Here is a 17,692-nt window from a genome sequence, read left to right on the forward strand (position 1 = left end):
GTTTCCAGAAGTGTTCCCTCCTTTCATGGATTATATTTACAGTTAGAGTGTGGTACAAACACACAAGCTTTAGCTTATTCTAAAAACCTCTCTTTTTAGCGTTCTTTCAAACGGTAACAAACAGAAGGACCGTCCTACTGGTCCTACTGGTCCAGCTTCACTGGCTCCACATGGAAGGACTGGCGTGTGACGTACAGGAAGTGACACGTTGAATTTTTTTTCTTAAAAAAAGGAAAAAAACAAGCTAGCACGAGTCTTTGCTGCAGTTATTGGCGATTTTCTTTTTTTTTTTTTGGCGTTTCCTGAGATTCCCGTCGTCCCTCAGGGTTTTAATGCTCGGTAACAACAGAGAGATCCCTGACAATCACACGCACGCGCACACACACACACACACACACACACACACACACGCACGCACACACACACACCTGACCTGCAGGTCCATCAAAGCTAAAGTGTGGCAGAGGTTTTTCTTTACGTAACTCTCAGAGGATCCTGGTTGATTAATCCCAGCTAGATATTGGTATATATATTTATATATTTCTGCATATATTGCCATTATTGATGAGCAGGATTACTGTTGATTACTACAGCAGGCTCCGCCCCCTCCTCCTTAATCGAGTGAAGCCGGACTGAATCTTTTCCTGCTTTTCTTTCCTTTGTTTTCTTTTTTTCAGTCTTCCATCACTCTTCATCCACGCTCTCCCTCTTTGACTCCTCCCCCTCCTCCTGGACCTGCTCCAGAGGGGTGGGGCTGGGTGGAGCTGCTAGCGCTGTGCTAGTAGCCAATGAGCTGGGCTCATGCTGCTCTGTAGTTCTCAGGGACGAGGCATCTTCCTGTGCAAACAGGAAGTACAAAACCATCAGCAACATCGACACTTCTCATGATCTGGTTTGATTTGATTCGTCAAATCTTTGAATTCTCGTTCTTGAACCTGAAGTTAAAAACATTCTGTGTGTTTTTGTGTGAGTTGGGTATCAGCAATGGCATTAGCCAAGCATGAGCATTAGTATAGCATCAACATTAACCTAGCAATAGCTGAACATTAGCAATAAGTTTGAAATGGGTTGAAAAAGTTTTTTTTTTTAAAGTTGAAATGGGTTAAAAAAGTAAAGGAAAAAAAGTTGAAATGGGTTGAAAAATGGCTGGGAATGAAGGGGTTAAAAGTTTAAAAAGCTGAAATTTCCAATAGAAATTAATGGGAAAGAAAAAAGTTAAAACAAGTGAAATTGTTTAAAAGTTACAAATTACAAAAGTCCAAGCATAAATCTCAGGAACCTTCTAAACGTTTTGATAGATTATTTGTCACAATCGGACAAACGTGTAGGAGAAGTGAACGGATAACAGTCGGGGGGATGTCTCTTTTATCCTCACTATTGTTATCTGACTTGACGTACGATGATCAATCACCTGATCAGGAAACTCTGGCATGTCCCCCTCCTCCCCGTTGGAGTGGCAGGTGGGACTGGGCACCTCGATGCCGTGGCTCTCCAGAATGGCAGCTTCTGGTTCCATGAAGACACGAGAACACGAGAGAGCAGAAGACGTTACGGTGCTGAGTTCAAAACCTGAAAACCAAACGTGAGAAAAGTTCCTCACCGATATTTGCTCTCCTCTTCATCTCCTTACGACGGTTGGCGAACCAGTTGTAGACTTTTAGAGCCGTCACGCGCTCAAACTCAGACAGTTTACAACCTGCAGAGAGAGACACACACACACACACACACACACACACACACACACACACACGGTTAAAAACTGTCGCTAAGATACTGTTCCTGGAAGTGAATTCACTCCGATGTTCTGCAGTAAGGAACCAACAGATCCTTCAGGCCGAATTAGAAACAAAATGGAAATGTGATGCTGCTCAATGTGATGCTGCTCAATGTGATGCGTTTGGTTGTAATCCATGTATCCTTCGTTCTTTGGTTATTCCGTTTTAAAACAAAATCAAAATAACAAATAAACAGTGTGGTTATTAAGTTTTACTTAAACCAAAACATCAAAAACCAGACAAGCAGCATTTTTCTGTTTTAAAATTAAAATATATTATATTTATGGCAAAAACTTGTTCTGTTGTGATATATTTGGATATTTACGGGGAAATTAGAGCGAGAGCTTAGGCACGCCACAGTGTTACGGTCCAAATAGTATCCAGATAAACTGGTGACTGACTATCGACTGAGAGGAACAATAAATGCTAAAATTTCTACCATTTGACACTTGCAAAAACAATTACAGAGGGCAGTAAAAATACATATTTTGCACGTTATAATACCACTAGCCACTAACGGCAGCCATCAACACACACAGAAGTTGATCACAAGAAACGAGGAGCACCAGTAGATTCATTACACCACCTCTGGTTCCTGTAATCACATGATTAATACACATATGAATGTATTAATCACATTTCTATTCACCAGTTAATCAGTAAAAGTTCCCACCCCCGTCTGTGGGTCCCTCTGTGTGGTGAGATTAAAACATGAAGCTCTCGTCCATAGTCTTGCCATAAATATCCAAATATCTCACAAACAGAACAGAAATGTAATTTTAAAACAGAAAAATGCTGTGTGGTCAGATGAAACCAATATACAACTTTTTGGTAAAAACTCAACTCGTCGTGTTTGGAGGAGAAAGATCACCATAATTACTGTAAAGCATGGGGGTGGTAACATCATGCTTTGGGCCTGTTTCTCTGCAAAGGGGCCAGGACGACTGATCCATGTAAAGGAAAGAATGAATGGGGGGGCCATGTATCGTGGGATTTAGAGTGAAAACCTCCTTCCATCATCAAGGGCAATGAAGATGAAACGTGGCTGGTCTTTCAGCACGACAATGATCCCAAACACATCGCCCGGGCAACAAAGGAGTGGCTTCGTAAGAAGCATTTCAAGGTCCTGGAGTGGCCTAGCCAGTGTCCAGATCTCAACCCCATAGAAAATCTATGGAGGGAGTTGAAAGTCTGTGTTGCCCAGCAACAGCCCCAAAACATCACTGCTCTAGAGGAGATCTGCATGGAGGTATGGACCAGAATACCAGCAACAGTGTGTGAAAACCTTGTGAAGACTTACAGGAAATGTTTGACCTCTGTCATTGCCAACAAAGGGTACATTACAAAGTATTGAGATTAACTTCTGTTATTGACCAAATACTTGTTTTCCACCATAATTTGCAAATAAATTCATTAAAAATCCTACAAAGTGATTTTCTGGATTTTTTTTTTTCATTTTGTCTCTCATAGTTGAGGTTTACCTATGATGAAAATTACCACCTCTCTCATCTTTTTAAGTGGACAACTTGTACAATTGGTGACTGACTAAATACTTTTTTGTTGCACTGTACATGTGACAACTAGGAATGTGCGATATTTTATCGTTTATGATTTATCATAAAAAATATTCTCACCGGTAAGAATTTGTCATCCCACGATATAAACGATAAATTCCCATGTCGGAATTTAGCGGAACGTTGTTTACGGGAGCTCCGCAGCGAAGCCTCTGCTGCCGCGGTGTGCACCACCCCTCCCGCCTCCAGCTCTCACACACACACGCACGCGGCGGTGCTCGTCACCTGAAGCTGCCGAGCTGCGATACATCATGGACCACTACTTCCAACAAAGCAACAAACCATCCAACAAAATGAACCGATTCAAGTTCCTCCATCAGATCCACCCAAAGTTCCACAAACACGGGGACAGAGATGAACCTGTAGCAACGATTATAAACTGGAAACTCAACTAAAGCTAACTATGCTAAGCTAACACACCAACACACTGAGCTAATGCTAACCACTCCTTATAAGGAACAGACCAAATAAAAACAAGTCTTACTGTCATAAAACCACAAAATCCATAGATTTGTTTATGGTCAGATTTAACACTTGTATGAAAGAATAAAATCTAAACTTGTCATATTGTGTGAAATTAATGTTAGCATAAATAATAATGTCACTATGCATCCCTCCAAATTTTTGAAACGTAATATTTTTTAATTATATTTCACGTGTTCACAGACAAAGCATTAGACTAATGTAACTATTGAGATTATTACACATAAATATACTGAATGATTAAATCATCAGCTTGATCTGGTTTAATTATAGGAAATCATAGTTATTTATTAACCATAACTTTATGTAACTCATTATCAGATAAATGAAACAAGATTCAGCAACAGTAAAAACATTAATGGAGTTATTTGTGTTTTTAATGTGCTTTTTCTTTTTTTAGAAAATAATTTCATTTTAAGTGAGTAAATGAATGAATTACATACAATAACACTAATAGTGATCCAAATACACTAATATTCCATAAAATATCAGCTCATGAACTCTGAGTCAGCAGCTATTGTAGCTTTTTTTAATGTGTCTATTGTTGATGTATTCAGATTTATTTGTGTTTGTAAAGAACATGTTTACACTTTAAGTTGTGAATTGTTTTATTTATTTATAGTTTTTTATTTATCGTGATGTTTATCGTTATCGTGATTAATACCAGAAATTATCGGAATATAACTTTTTTCGTCCATATTGCCCATCCCTAGTGACAACAATCTCCCGTCTTCTTCATATGTCTGGGCTATGGGGTAGGGTGGCAAGACGGAAGCCTTATCTTACCAAGAAAAACATCCAAGCCAAGCTTCATTTTGCAAAAAGACATTTGAAGTTTCCCAAACGCATGTGGGAAAATGTGTAATGATCCAATGAAACCAAGGTTGAACTTTTTGGCCATAAATCCAAAAGGTATATTTGGTGCAAAAATAACACTGCTCATCACCAAAACAACACCATACCTACAGTGAAGCATGGTGGTGGCAGCATCATGCTTTAGGGCTGTTTTTCTTCAGCTGGAACTGGGGCCTTAGTCAGGGTGGAGGGAATTATGAACAGTTCTAAATACCAGGTAGTGTAGGTACAAAACCTTCAGACTTCTGTTAGAAAGATGAAGATGATGAGGAACTTTATCTTTCAACACCACAATGACCCTAAGCACAGCATCAACTAAACCAGTGGTTCCCAACTGGTCTCACCCTCCGACCCAATTTTGTCACCGTCATTAAACCGCAACCCACTTTTCTTTTTTGTTTTGTTTTTTTAAGAATTCAACCAACCAAATTTATTCTTATTAATCCATACAACCTTTTTTTTTTAAAGATAAATCTATATATTTGCCTGCGCAACAAGCATTTCACAACAGGCCTGTCAAAAGAAAAGTTTCTTTCAAAATAAAAGACAAGTCCAACCCAACATGAGAGACATTAAGTATTTATTATTTTTGACCAGCTGTCCGCGACCCACCCAGTACAGGTACGCGACCCACTTTTGGGTCCCGACCCACCAGTTGAGAATCACTGAACTAAACAATGGCTTCACCACAATCAGATGGAGGTTCTGGAATGGACCAACCAGAGTCCAGACCTGAATCCCATTGAACATCTGTGTGGTGATCTGAAGAGGGCTGTACACAGATGTCCTCACTATCTGTCACATTTAGATCAGTTTAGTAAAGAAGAGTGGGTAAATATGACCTCATCAAGATGTTCCACACTGATAGACTCTGACCCACAAACACTGAGTGCTGGAATAAAAGCCAAAGATGCTGCAACAAAGCATTAGTTTAAGGGTGTGTTTATGTAACCAGGTTATCTTAAGTTTTTTATTTAATATTTTTCCCCTTTAAAGGTTTCAGTTTGTTTTTCAGTATCATTGTACAGGTTATAGGTCACATTAAAGGTGGAAAAAGTTGTGAAATTATTTATCTTGATGTCATTTTTTACATCACAAAAACCTGGCATTTGTAGACTTTATATATCGACCGTACTTTTACACATATGAATGACCACCGACAGTAGACATAGTAAAAGACTAGTTAGGTTTTTTTTTTTCGCATTTTAAAAGAATGATACATAAACAGATTTCTCAGAAACTCCGTATATCAGTTTTAACGTAATACTGTAAATAAAACAAGTTAAACATGTAAATTGTGATATAACACATACTAATGCTATACTATATTTCTCATTTGATCAGAAAACATCAAACAACGTTACATCATGAAGATAAACACATGATATAACCACAGAGAGAAGCTGAGAACATCCTCTACATGATGATCACTGACATGAGGTCTGTGTCAATGGATGAAGATGAAGCTTCACTACAATCATCCTCACCTTTAATCCAGGTCAACCACACATTTTACATTTTACATTTTACAAAGCTCATGGAGAGAAAATAAGAAGAAACTTTGAAGGAAGTGAAGAATGCATTTAACACCAACATCTCTCACTGCTGATATATGGACATGTGTAGCTAATGAATCTATCTCAGGGTGATCTACCACTACAGTCACAATGGGACGAATAAAGAGGCTGAAATAAAAAATGTGTTGTTTATCCGATTAATCGATTAATTTGTTGACTGATTATTGGATTATTAAAACAATCATCTGTTGCAGCTCTAATACTAACCCAGTGGCCCACAAACCTAATGGCTGTGGTTGTAAAAGCGCTGACTACCTGGTTTCTGGATGACGGAGTTACAGGCGTTAGCGATCTCCTCTCGTTTGGCCTCGTCAGGATACTGGTTCTCCATGAAGAAGCTGTTAAAGAGATGAACACATGGAAATCCTGCTGAGTCATTAAACACATCATGATGACATCATGTAAACAAGCGTTCACATTACCATGGTATTTTTCCTGGTAAACGGGCTCAAGTTCCTCTTTATCTTACTTTTGAATCAAGTCCCTGTTTGTCCACCTACTACATCATGCTTAGAAAACTATTTAAAAACAACTATAGATCATAATGATGCAATAAACTAGTGATAACACATTTTAAAGAATCTCATTTTATAAATAAGTGGAAAGAAAAAGTATTTAGTGCAGTGGTTCACAACCTTTTATTGGATCATGAGCTTATTATGATATCAAGATTTTCTGGGCGACCCCAAAGACATTTTTTTTTTGTCGGACTAGTTGTTGATGATGTTTTATTTATTTTACTGCATTTTAGTTGAACTAGATTTATATTTCACAAAGTTAAAATATACAAATACAGTTGTTTAAGGTTGTGTGTAGTTTTTATTAAAAAAAGAAGAAGATGAATAGTAAAACATGTCAGAAATCTCAGGGTGACTCCATTTAAACTCCAGGTGACCCCACATGGGGTCCCTACCCCAAAGTTTAAAAACACTGATTTAGTGGCTCCTGAATAGATGTATTTCTATAGTTTGTTATCTGGCCATTTCACGCCTGGGGTGGACATTTTATTTGTTAATTTTCCTCTCTCTCAAGTACCCCCAGTAGTGCCATCACGTACCCCCATTTGATAACAGTAGTTGACTATTAACTTATTTAGCATGTTTGCTAGGATTTCAGGAAATCTAATAAACAGTAAAGTATCTAAATAGTGAAAGATGAGGAAACAGAAAAATCATCAGTCACTGATGGTCGATCAACAGTTTCTCTTTCTTTATCAGATAAATCCATACCAGAGTGTAGGCCTCATTGATCAATAAATCAAACAAAAAGAAGAAAAAAGGTATTAAAAAATAAATCAAAGTTCCTTTTCTCACAAACAAGTAAAAGGAATTGTAATAGGGCTGGGTGATTTTGCCTAAAAAAAAATTTCTCAGATTCCTTAATGGAAAATTCGAGTTTCAATTTGATTTTCGATTTATTTTTTTCAATGCACTTAAAAATAACTGCAGACATCAAATATATTGTCAAAAGTGTGACTTTATTGCTGTGATTGTCCTCAAGAGTTAAAATGCATAGAATAATCCTAAAATAAAAAGTAAATGAGACTCTGTCATTCAACTAGTTTAAGCTTTAATCCAGGTTTAAGCAAAAGAGCAACAACAGCAACTTCACAGTAGCTTCAATTTTCTGATTAATAAATCAGATAACGATATATTTTATAACATTACAATTAAAATAATAAACTCTTCCCTTAGTATCTCAGCATAATGTGAATAAAACATTAAACATGGCTGTGGCACATATATAGTTACTGAAAGGGTAAAAATATGTAAACAAAGAGGGGGCGGGCTCACATGGCGCTACGGTAACCCACAAGGACGGAACACAAAAAAGTCAGAAAAAAACTGTGGTGAGAAAAAAAAATAAATTAAAAAAATGCAAAAAATAAAAATCCTTTTTTTTTTTTTTAACTCGAATTTGCAAAATAAAAATTGTTTTTATCTAAAAATTCGATAAATCGATTAAATCCATTTTTTGCCCAGCCCTTAATTGTTGCTCAAACGTTCGTTTTGATCTCCTCTGTCAACTTTCTCTTATTGACGTTGTTTATAAAGTTTGGTGCATTGCATTATGGGATGTGGAGTCCTGTAGACGGATCATAGAAGTGTTTTTACTTCATTCTGACTGTGACTTCTTGTGTTTCTTCTCCAGATGAGGAGGACAGTGATTGGTTTGACTACACGTTTGTTTGCTCACTACACCACACATTACAGCAGGATTCACGTCTTTCCTTTTAAACCCCAAAATAAACATCCTCCACTGTTTTGCAGAGCTTCATGTTTTAATCTCACACACATTCTGCTGCATTTGATAAAATGATCTTGTATCATGTTGTCCACCTCACACTGATGACAGAGGTGTAGTTTGTGTGTTGATGATGTTTTGTTAAAGAGTTATTGAAGCTGGAAGTCTGAATCTGTGAATATCTGCCAACTTTACCGAACAGTGTTACGGTCCAATTAGTATCCAGATAATCTGGTGACTTTTGCTCCCGGTACGGATATAAAAAGAAGCAACGCATAAGTCACATTACTGGTGAATAGAAACATTATTAATACATAAATAAATCAAAACAAAAAATGAATGTTACATAAGACATGCACATGATTAATAAAGGAACCAGAGGTGGTGTAATGAATCTACTGGTGCTCCTTGTTTCTTGTGATCAACTTCCGTATGTGTTGACAGCTGCTGTTAGTGGTATTTATACCCTCAAAAAAGCTAGAATTGTTTTTGTTCATCACACCAGCCTCACAGTCCATAGTCAGTCACCAGATTATCTGGATACTATTTGGACCGTAACACCGCATAACAAAACATAAATGTGAGCAGTTTTTTACGAGCTAAAACATCCACAGACTGAATAAAAACATGAGCAGGACCAGAAAACTGCTGAAATAAATCATAAACAGTCTTATTGTGTGAGGAGACCTGCTCCAGGACCTGGAGAGGGAAACCAGATGCAAGCAGACTTCAGTTCTCGCTCTAATTTCCCCGTAAATATCACACAAACAGAACAAGTTTAAAAAACAAAAACAGAAAAACGCTGCTTATCTGATTTTTGGTTTTTATCTGTATTTGTGTTTTGGTTTTAAATCAGTAAAATAAAATAAAATCAAATAACCACACCATTCATTTGTTATTTTTATTTGATTTTAAAACAGAATAACCAAAAAACAAAGAATACATGGATTCTTTTGGGTTATTTAGGAAAATATTTTGGGTTATGCAACGAGGAGTTACAATAAAAAATGAAGTACAAAAAACAATTCTATGCATCGGTCTTCGGCAGTGTTTCTCAAATGGGGGTACATGTACCCCTAGGGGTATGCGATGGCCCTACTGGGGGTACTTGTGAGAGAAAGTGGAAAATTAACAAATACAGTGTCAGTCTTGATCCCACCCCAGGCGTGAGATTACCTGAAATAATAAAAACTATAGAAATAAGTCTATTCAGGAGTCACTACATCATTGTTTTTCAACCTTGGAGTCGAGACCCCATGTGGAGTTGTCTGATGTTTAAACGGGGTCACCTGATATTTCTGAAAAATTAAAACTGTGTTTCTATGCTTTTACTTTGTGAAATATAAATCTAGTAATACAGTATATAAGGGACTTCCAGGTGTGCATTGGTTGTTTTAAGTCTGTTTAATCTGCATAACCCATAAACACATACATCAACCGCTACAGGCCTGAGGACCCCTGCTGCCACTTAGCTGCCCCGATGTTGCCAGTGTGCATCCTCCGCTTTGTAACCATAATCACCATCAAACAGAGGTGACAAGTAACAAAGTACAACGTCTTTGTTAATGTACTTAAGTAGGTTTTTTTCTGGTATCTGTACTTTTTTTTTTTTTGGTGACTTTTTACTTTTTTTAATAAAAAAATATCTGTACTTTCTACTCCTTACATTTTAAAAATGAGTTCATTACTTTTAAGACCTTTGAAGATTACTTCACGACTTAAAAAGATGCAAAATTGTGGTAGTTTGAGCTTTTTTTCTGTTAAGCAGGTTTTATAATTAACATTTTCTAGTTTTTAAAAATGTTAAACCCAAAGCTGCTCTGGGTTTAAATGAGCTTTTGTACTAGTTTTTTTTCTTCACATGTTTTTTGTACAAATTATATTTATTATGAGTGCTCAATTCTCAGATATTCAAAGGTAACAGATTTAACTTGTTTCCATTTACCAGTTTTCTACAAGTTCTTATAAATAAAAGATATGGAATTTGCTGGTTTAAAAACCCTGTTTTTTTCAAGTACGTAGACCCCAAACAAACTTTTTTCTGTATTTGGATATTAAAGGGGACAAAATATGCAATTTTTCATCAATCTACATTTGTTCTAAGAAACCCAAAAACATTGAGGTTTATTTTCACAAACTCGCCCGTTTTCCAGAGTTTTAGCCTCTGAAATCAGGCCGTTTTGGGGCCTACTTATGCATATTCATGAGTGGGCGTGTCTATAGACGCTCACTTACTTCATGTCTCACTCTTTTACAGTGTGATCAGTGATCACCAAAGCCATTTTATTTTTGCTATCCACACACTGTTGTTATTGTTTTCAGCCATAAAACTGCACATTACAGTAAAACACTGTAAGTGTCTGTCTCAGCGTTTAGGGTCTCACAGCAGTCATTCAAACTCTCACCGGAGTGTTAAACTGCTGAGTCACTTTCTCCTCCTCTGATCCTCTAACTACAGGAATTGTGCGCTGTCTGCCCCTGAGTGGAGTCTGTAAGGCTGTGAGTGAGTTTCACTTTGTGATTGTGTGTGCCTGTGGTTGTACTAGTGACATCTCAGCTTATGAACTCGCTATGTGTGTGTGTCTACAGACACATCATTGTGTGTATTACCGTCTGTCTCTGCACACAGCACTACGGGCTGATTGAGTGGCTGTGTCTTGCAGGGGTGTACCTACTCTTTAAGTACATTTAGTTGCATGTACTTTTTTACTTTTTAATTTTTTTTTAAATTTCTTTATTTAAGTAGGGACAATACATATTAATGAACATTCAAAAAAATGTAAATATGCCAGATTGTAGCCAACGGCTAATTTCCATCTGCTGTCCCTAGACAGGCTGATGTAATAAAATGTTACACTTAACAATAAGACATGGCAAGACACAAAACAATATATAAAAAGATTACATACAGGACAAAAAAAAACAAAAAACATAGGGATCATAGAATACAGTAACATTTCATGTAAATGGAACACTGGGACCAGAACAACTACACACAAGAGAAAAGACAGGATCCTGTGGGGTCAAGAAATGTACAGGGGAAAGAAAAGCAGTTCACTTCCACATAGTCAGGGTTGGTCAGTCACAGGAGTGCAACAATACATTTACATTATCATAATAATTTATTTAAAGTGCCACTGTGCATTGCAAAGAGCCCTGAATTGCCTTTTGATAAAAGAAATTAAAAAAAATAAATAGTTATAATAATAAAAATATATATATATTTAAAGTGCTATAGTGTATTGCACACAGCCCTAATTTGCTTCTTTCTCCAATTATCATTATTCTTTTTTTTTTTTTTTTTAATTTAAAGTGCTACAGTGTATTGCACGTAGCCCTAAGATGTACCATAAAAATATTAGTTCAAATCACTTGTGGTCACAAGTCTGTGTTGAGCTGAGCCACTCCTTTAAATGACTTTTAAAAGTGTTAAAGCTGGGGGCTTCCCTCACTATGGTTGGTAAACTGTTCCACTGAACGCTGCCTTTGTAGGACAAGACGTTTTGACCAAAGGTAGTTTTTCTCGCAGGCACCTGACAGTCACCCCTGCTTATGGCCCTAGTGGTCCTCGAGGCAGTCTTCATGTATTTAATGTAATTATTAAGACTCAAGTAAGGGAGTCATTTTTTATTCAAGCATCTATACTTTTACTTCAGTACTGAAAACGAGTACTTTTGCCACCTCTGTTGTCTAACATAAACAGTGTGCTTCATAATCTAAACAGGAAGAATCAACTGAGTAGGGGCCCCTACGCTCAACTGCACTGGCAAGAACCCTGCATTCATTTGTAAGAAAATTATCTTTATCTTTAATTTATTATTGATCTATGAGCTGAAATTCTAAATGTAAAATGCAAAGATCAGTTTGCAGATGTACGGCCAGGACAGAGTCATACCTCTCCATGATGGCCTGGCACTCCTTCCTCCAGGTGAACCTGCTCCCCCTGCGTAGCCGCAGAGGACCTCCCACTATGCCCACCCTGTCTGCAGTCATGATGCCAGCCCTCCAATCAGGCTCCTCCTTCACCAGTGAACGCATGGAAAGGGTGGCGCCTGGAAAAAGAACGCACAACACAAACGTACAGTCCATTGAAGAAGAGCATGGGCTCCATGTTGAGGGTGATTTTATGTTCGATCGGTCGCTGCTCGTTCTGCTGATGGAGGAGCTTCTTCACATTTTGATAAGCATGTATTGATCGTTTTGTTCATTTAAATACCAACTGGGATGGGATTAAAGAGATGATGTTATTGATTGACGTTTGTGTTTGGCCTCCTCATTAATGCTCTTAAGCTTCTCAGAGCGTCTCATTTCACTTTTCTTTTTTTTTAAACTCGTGATAGAAACAAAGTGAAGGAACTGTGTCAGAATGTTAGTGTTTTTGGTTTCAAAGGTATCCTCCACTGGTTTTACTAATGTGGCCTTTAATCTTTGAAATGTACTTATTAGAATATCTATGTCTAACAAAACACATTATTATACACTATATTCATTTAATTTACTTTTAAAAATAGGACTACTTTACAGTTTTAGAGCCTGTGTTCCTCCATCTTGAAATCACATGATTAATGACATCACAAGGCCCCACTGCCTGTAAACATCCCATTGTTTTTTATTAGAGTGAAATATTCAGCCTGATTTTAGATCATTTAGTAGATTTTTAGATAATTTAGCATCTTTTTAGATGATTTAGTAGCTTTTAAATTATTTAACAGCTTTTTAGATCATTTAGTAGCTTTGGTTTTTAGATCATTTAGTAACTTTTTAGATCAGTTAGTAGCTTTGGTTTTTAGATCATTTAGTAACTTTTTAGATCAGTTAGTAGCTTTTTAAATTATTTAACAGCTTTTTAGATAATTTAGTAGCTTTGTTTTTTAGATTATTTAACAGCTTTTATATAATTTAGCAACCTTTTAGATAATTTAGTAGCTTTTTAGATCATTTAGTAGCTTTTTAGCGAGTAAACCACAGACTGATGAAGACACACAAACCATGAGGATAGAAGGACTTTTGGGTGAGTCCTTCAACAATTTGTAATTATTCGCTAACTTCAGCCACCAGAGCGTGTCAGCACACTGTTTAAGGGGAAAAATCATCATTCCCCTTATAGAGTGATATAAAAACAACATTAATTTGTTTAAAAAGGTATTGCCGTGTATAATGGTTTGGGGCTGAGTTTGGTACATTTGCACTGGTCTGGTTTTACAGCTGGTGCACGTGACGTGCGTGATTTGTTACCTGGGTGAGCCTGGGCTGCTGCAGCGGCGGCAGCAGCAGTGTACCACGGCAACAAGTGCGTCAGCAGCTCTCTCTGCCTGCTCCACGACGGGTTGGGGTTCAGGGTGGTGTTGGGGTTGGGGAAGGAGCCACTGGCGGCCCCTGCTAGCGTAGCCTCTCTGTCCCCTCCCCTGGCCCTGGGCATAGGGCTCATGCTGTGCTGGTTTTCACTCCACCTCTGGCCTTTAGTCGGAACAAAACCAACAGTCAGGCAGGCCGGGGCCACTAGCTTCACTTATAAACACTAGGGTGTCTGGATTCACCTTTCAGAAGTTCACAAAAAATTTCCACGTCACGTTACATTTTTCAGTTTTGTTTCAGTTTAATCAACTTTTCCTTTTGGATATTTAACTGCTGTTAAACTTCCTGAAACCATAACAAATATGATAAACAGGGTTAATAGAGTCAACTAACTGTTATTCATTTTACATTTTATATTAGTGAGGCACTGAAAATTCGTCCATCATAAGACTAATCACCGAAATAACACGGCCGAAACAGGATGTAGTGATGACGCAGCAAACACTGCGGCCAGCACGCGCTTGTCTGGACACGAGCCAGCGTGTCTGTAGACGTATTTCGACACATCTGAGCATTAACCACTTAAGCCCCAGTCACTTGTGTCTGAAAATGACATACCCATAGCCAATAACATTTCTAAGCTTCTACATGACCTACATGACTCATTTTAGTTCAGATTGAATAAGAACTCTTAGTGCTTAAAGATGTCAATTTTTTGAAATATATGATACTGTGACAATAAATCAAGTTTTAAATACATATATCTGTAGTCCGCCCCCAAAAAACTAGAGATTTACCTCATATAAAGCCAATTCTCAGTAGGGAAGGCTATAAAAGCAGAAATAATTGAACATCAACTGCAGCAAGTTTGGCGATAATAAACATTAGGCCAAAGTTACACTTGTTTTTGTACAAAAAAGTTCAGGCTGAAGACCACTTTGCCACAACTGTGCCAAAGTTTTCCACAAGTTTGAAAACAAGTTTGCAACCGTAATATGTCAGTCAAATTGATTCCAATCATTATTAGTCTTATGTTTGACCACTAGGTGTTGCAATTTAGCCTGAAATAAACATCCATTTTCATCCAGGTTTCTGCGGTGCCATACACTGTGGTTCCACTCTTTGGAGATGTTACGCATGTGTCTAGTTCAGCAATGCTTTGACCAATCAGAATGCTTGACACAGCGTTGCAAAGCTGAGAGCCTTTAGAAATCGGTGATATCAAACACTATGGGGGTGGGCTTTAGCCCTGGTTAATCAAAGCTGAGAAATGGAGGGAACGGTCATTTTAGGCACGAGCACTAAGCGCTAATTGGGCAGATTTATCGACTGAGAAATGCTCAGATGTGTGTCATGGCGGTATCTAACTGACTATGAGTTTTATGCACATTGGAGCAACTTTTGATCTGAAACAACAAAGGTAAGACATAATTTGTCATCATTGCTGACTTTTTCTGCTTTGTATTTTCTTATTTTGTGTTGTTTTGGTACGTAACATATCTGACCTGTATATCAGTGGATTCAGCTCGGCCTGTAGTTTCATGTAGGCTCTTGTTATAGAGATCTGTGTTTATTTTGTGACTCACAGCTGTGGAAAAATACTTAGTTTCCCAAGTTGTAGACTTTTTCCTCTTTGAACATAATGGATTGGTGTGTGTGCTGTGAATGTGGGTTTGGCTATAGTTTTAGCTTCTATAGTTTGTTAGGATTACAGAGAGGTAAAGAATGTGTGATTTCACTCACTCTTTACAACATTTAGATCCGTGTGAGTACGGAAGCTGGACCTCCGTTGGGGTTGAAGAAGTTAATGTATAGGTGTTGGTGAGGTTAGTAAATGGTCGGAGCCAGAAATGTAATTGTATTAATTAATTGCGCTGAAATCACGCAAGATTACGTCGCTTGAGAAAAGTTAGCCATATTGCTAACCCTCATCCACCCATTTAACAGGAAAAATCACATAGAAATGTGTGATATGATCCAAAACATTATTCATGAAACCCCACTGAGCTAAACCTGTCTTAGTACCAGAGCCTTTTAACATTTGAATGCAGTCATAATAATGTGAACCAACACATTAAAACACACTTCAGATGAAGCTCTGTAATAAGGCTGCAACAACTAATCGATAAAAACAATAAAAATCGACTATTAAAAACGCTGGTAATGAAATTCATTATTGCTACGTTGCGTCGTTGGATTTATGTGTTACTAACCGTAGCGTTAGCTTCACATAAGTGTTTGTGTGCGCGCACCACGAGTGTTTGTGTGCGCACAAGTATTTGTGTGTGCGTGCACCACGAGTGTTTGTGTGCGCACAAGTGTTTGTGTTTGTGTGCACCACAAGTGTTTGTGTTCGCAGAGTGTTTGTGTGTGTGCACACCACGAGTGTTCGTGTTTGTGCCAGAGCCTGCTTGTTGCATTTGCATGATATTCAATGACCAGTGAAAAACAGAGATATTGTGATATTGTCCCAAAACATGTGCATCTGAGGCAAGTATCAGATAGATTTTTCCGATGATTCAGAGCGTGAATTTGTTTTTTTCCGTCCATTTTCCACATCACAGAATATCTGAGGCTCTAACGCAACTCGTGGAAGCAGCAGCTGGAGAATTATTAGAATTTGCCTTTAAACGGTCACTCATTCAACAATAAGTTTAATGGGAGCCCATGAAAAAGGAATACGCTACAGCATTGTTAGTATGACTGTTTAAAGCCTGATTGTTAGCGGAGTAGGAATGAAAACCAGCACCAGAGCACCACTAGCTTCAGGGCTGACGACTAGCAAAGCTGGGGAGGGTCAACGAGGACCAAGTTTGTCTCTCACCTCTGATGAATGTGCACGTGTTAGAGCATCAAATGCATGCTAGCTCTCTGTTAGCTGTTACTCCACCCACAGAAGCCTTAGCAGTATTGATTTGGGTCGTCTGTCCTCTGAAATTATGGATCGCTCTGGCGTCCTCGTTTGACCTCGCAGCTCTTGAGGAGATTCTTGGAGTTAGCAGCAGCAGCAGGAGTTAGCAGGAGTTAGCAGGGAGAGCTGTGAGGCTTCATCATGCAGGAGCATTAGCATTAGCAGGGTGGTGCATTGATGGTGAAGGGTTAGCAAGCAGTCGCTCATGTTCATGGCTTATCTAAGCTCATCATCACTTCACTCTGTTCCCAGCGTTCCCAGTGCTTTAGACCAGTGGTTCTCAACTTTTACAGCCTGCGACCCCCAAAATAAAGGTCCCAGAGAGTGGGGACCCCCACTGTAGCTGAAGGTGGTTGAACACAGACATGAACATTGAAGAACAGTCATGTGGAGACAGGACCATCTATAGGGGGAATAAAGGGGAGAGATTTTTGGGGTCCATCCATAAAGTCAGTAAAATGATGGTCCATTGTTCTATGAATCTGTGATAACCACATTTATTTATTCATCTGAATAATATCCACTGTTATCCAGGAATGTTTATTATTATGATAGTCATCTTAAAGAGGGAAATCCTGGTTTTAATCACTAATAAAATGGGTTTAAAGTGACCACAAAGAGGTGGAAAAGGTGGTGAAATTGGATTTTAAAAACCACAGAAATTGGTTAAAAGTTGCAAATTATAGTGGATAAAAACAGACAAAGTGGTAAAAAGGGTTCAAAGTGTCAATATTGGAATAATTAGTTTAAACTGTCAAATAATGGGCATAACAAATGGTGAATGTGGTTAAATAGGCAAACATAATTCCAGTAAGATCCTTTTTGAATAATATTTTAACGTTTCATTTATTTAGACAACTGTTCCACAATGATCTCCTCTGATGAAGACTGGCAGTTGTCGGTAAAAAAATGTCAGGAGCTCAATGTGGATTTTGTAAGAAACAGTTGTCTAAATAAAGAAAACGTTGACATAATGTC

General features: G+C 38.0%; 1 protein-coding gene across 3 annotated transcripts in view; it reads right to left on the reverse strand.

Annotated features, from left to right (window-relative positions):
* Window positions 1-208: 208 nt before the first annotated feature.
* LOC114471830 (homeobox-containing protein 1) overlaps window positions 209-17,692 on the reverse strand; it is a 29,027-nt gene continuing 11,543 nt past the window's right edge. For 2 of the 3 annotated variants that reach the window (XM_028460767.1, XM_028460768.1), the window contains exons 5-10: window positions 13,744-13,965; window positions 12,404-12,560; window positions 6,520-6,602; window positions 1,601-1,696; window positions 1,412-1,506; window positions 209-837 (exon numbers count right to left, since the gene is read on the reverse strand). In XM_028460767.1, coding sequence (XP_028316568.1) covers window positions 685-837; window positions 1,412-1,506; window positions 1,601-1,696; window positions 6,520-6,602; window positions 12,404-12,560; window positions 13,744-13,965 — 806 coding nt within the window. In that variant the 3' untranslated portion in view covers window positions 209-684. The remainder of the gene's footprint in view (window positions 838-1,411; window positions 1,507-1,600; window positions 1,697-6,519; window positions 6,603-12,403; window positions 12,561-13,743; window positions 13,966-17,692) is intronic. The other variant, XM_028460769.1, reaches the window with a different exon arrangement.

The sequence above is a fragment of the Gouania willdenowi genome, chromosome 11 (genome assembly GCF_900634775.1).
Source record: "Gouania willdenowi chromosome 11, fGouWil2.1, whole genome shotgun sequence".
NCBI classification, from domain to species: domain Eukaryota; kingdom Metazoa; phylum Chordata; class Actinopteri; order Blenniiformes; family Gobiesocidae; genus Gouania; species Gouania willdenowi.